This window comes from Rutidosis leptorrhynchoides, chromosome 3 (assembly GCF_046630445.1).
Source record: "Rutidosis leptorrhynchoides isolate AG116_Rl617_1_P2 chromosome 3, CSIRO_AGI_Rlap_v1, whole genome shotgun sequence".
Lineage (NCBI taxonomy): Eukaryota > Viridiplantae > Streptophyta > Magnoliopsida > Asterales > Asteraceae > Rutidosis > Rutidosis leptorrhynchoides.
This window is the reverse complement of record NC_092335.1, coordinates 685,105,538-685,108,678: the sequence shown is the minus strand read 5'-3', so window position 1 is coordinate 685,108,678 and position 3,141 is coordinate 685,105,538. Positions and strand designations below refer to the sequence as shown.

At 40.7% G+C, this 3,141-nt stretch overlaps 1 protein-coding gene across 1 annotated transcript; it reads right to left on the bottom strand.

The window, feature by feature from the left end:
* Positions 1-653: 653 nt before the first annotated feature.
* LOC139902692 (ABC transporter B family member 21-like) lies at positions 654-2,645 on the bottom strand. Its single transcript, XM_071885297.1, has one exon. It carries the CDS (start codon positions 2,643-2,645, stop codon positions 768-770), a length of 1,878 nt encoding a protein of 625 aa, XP_071741398.1. The 3' UTR covers positions 654-767.
* Between the last annotated feature and the right edge of the window lie 496 nt (positions 2,646-3,141).

Below are 3,141 nucleotides of genomic sequence, written 5' to 3'. Positions count from 1 at the left end.
GCTCATATGGTTGGTTTTAAACAAAATAGAACTATACTTAAGTGTACAGTTGAGGTCAGCCGTGCAAGATCATTAGATACAAGTGCTTTAAGAGGACTTGGTTAGTCGAATGATATTGACTTGTGTTAATGACGGGGTATCGGGACTTGGTAAGTACTACGAGTACAAAGTACTTAATGAGGACTGATGCCACACGAGCGCCAACACCAAGGTTAACAAACATGAGGTGACACTAAAAGCACATTTCCAACCTCATGATTGATCAATAAAACCTAGTACCGGCCAATATTAGTATGCTATTTGTAGTAGCTTCCACAAAAGTAATTAGTTTATATAAAAGTATGTATCAGGGTGCTTCTTTTTTCATGTTCTTAAACTAATCTGGAGTAATGAGCAACATCACAAAGGCATTCATCATATATGATGGTGGTTGAGATCATAGGTTCTTACAAAAATATTGGATTTTTTATTTTTATTTTTTTTGCTTCCAAGTAAAAAGAATACAAATCATGAATTGATCAGTAAGATGAATTCATGTGGATTTGTATCATAAAACCAATCTCAACTTGATACCAATCAGAAAAAAAGAAATACAAATTATTAACAACACATCTCATGAAATTTGCAATTGATTTTCTTCAAAGAGGGTACAAAATTCCAGCAGTTCTTTTACAATGCATACATTTTTCAATATTACAAAAAATTAATAAAAACAAATTACTAGTTATATCATATATGTGACATCACAAGACAGGCAAATTACTCAGCTAATGGTTAGAGCTCATGTGAAGTGCAACTAAAGATGCATAGAACCCTTCTTTGATATTAATCGGATCATCATGTTTTCCCTTCTCAACGATCACTCCGTTCTTGACTACCGCAATCACATCTGCATTCTTAATCGTTGATAATCGATGAGCAACAACCACTGTGGTCCTGTTAACCATCACCCTATCCAGTGCATCTTGAACCACTCTTTCTGACTCAGCGTCAAGTGCGCTTGTCGCCTCGTCTAGTAACAATATCTTGGGACTCTTAACGATAGCTCTAGCAATTGCTACTCTTTGTTTCTGCCCACCTGACATTTGCACTCCTCGTTCGCCTACCGTTGTATCGTAACCCTGATGTAACGCACTTATGAACTTGTGTGCATTAGCCAACTCCGAAGCAGATATTATTTCAGCCTCGGTTGCATCACCGTCTTTACCATAAGCAATGTTGGCTCTTATCGTCTCGTTGAACAACACCGGCTCCTGGCTAACCAGACCCATTTGCATCCTGAGCCACTTTAGTTGAAATTTTTGTAATTCAATTCCGTCCAACGTGATGGTCCCCGAATCCAGGTTGTAAAACCTTTGAAGCAACTGAATAACCGTTGATTTCCCACTTCCACTTTCTCCCACCAACGCCACCGTCTTACCGCTACGGATGGTTAAGCATAGATCCCTGAATATCTGAACGTCGGGTCTTGTGGGATATTTAAAGCTAACATGACGAATCTCGATTTCACCTTTGACCGAGTCCAATTTGACTCCCGATTCATCACTTGGATCAATCTCTGACTTTCTATCTAAGATAGCAAAAACTGAGACAGCGGAACTTTTGGCTTTGCTCGAGTCTGGTGCTAACGAACTCGATTGGGACACGGCCATTGCTGCCATTGTTAAAGCGAAGAACACTCGAAATACATCTGTGAATGTAGTTATTCCAGACTCAACAAACCGAGCACCAATATAAAAGCTGGTTCCGAACATACAAAAAAGTAAGCAAAACGACACTCCAAATCCAATCCCGCTTACCAAACCTTGTTTTATCCCAGATTTCTTAGGACCCTCACATTTGATTCTATAAAGTTCCATTACTTTCTCTTCTGAGCAAAAAGACGCCACTGTCCTTATACTCCCGACTGCATCATTCGCCACCTGGCTAGCTTCCTCATACATCACCTTCGCATCAGCACTGAACCCTTTCAAGAATTTCATTTGAACGTAACCGTTAGCACTCATTAAGGGAATGAGACCGAGTATTATCAAAGCCAACTGCCAACACGCTGAAAAAGCTATGACTAAACCAGTAGTCACCGAAGATAAATCTTGAACAAGCTGAGCGAGTGCATCTCCAACCAACCCACGAACACTGGCTGCATCTGTTGACAGTCGGGCACCAACCGCACCACTTGAGTTCTCACTTTTATCAAACCAGCCGACTTCCATATTAATGACTTTTTCAAAACATAACGATCTTATTCTCCTAATTAGCTTAGATCCAGCAATAGCAAAAAAATATGATCTCCCAAGGGTAGCTATAAACGATGCTACTCCCAGTACCACAAACATTAGAGCCCAAAATCTTGAGTCCGACTTCATTTTTTGAGGCGGTTCATAAAACACTTTAATAATGCTAGCTAACAAAATGCTAAAAATGGGGAAGATTGTGCCATTAACAATTGCAGCTATCGAACCTATTATGAGAACTGGTATCTCTGGTTTGTTTAGATACGCAAGGCGACGAATTGGGACTTTGGGAGCATTTTTTGAAGATTCGCCTTCTACAATATTTGCGGGTTCAGATGTATGGACACCGATAGGTAAACCAAATGACATAGATGCAGAGAGGCGTCTACTGCTAGACGATCCTCTACTCATTGAGCGCCGGGAAGATACGGCTATTCGGCCGTAGGTGGAGTTATGAAAATCACACGTGGTGTTAAGGTCCTGATGAAGCGAGAGAAGTATGAGGGTTTATATCGTCTAGTGGCGAGTACAAAATGTACTCGTGTCTCGAAGGTTTTGAAAGCGTGCACGCGGGAAACAAGTCGGGAACATGTTGGGACATGTTTGACCGAGGTAGACGATGGTGAGAAGGAAAATCCTATTGTGGTGTGAGAGGTGATTCGAAACTCCTCTCCGGAGTCAACTATGTAAGTTGACATGGTTAGTTGCACTTGATTATTGGCCGTTTATTTGAATCGGGTTCAGGACCGAGGTGATTCAAGGTGTGTGTAGCGGTGATAACGGAGCCCAATAGTGAAAGTACGAGGTGATGGTATTTTCGGTGATGAAGAAGATAAATGTTCGTCAAGGTGAAGATTGTTGGACGGTTGTCCATAGATGACAAACATTTATTTGGTTGAGTATAATA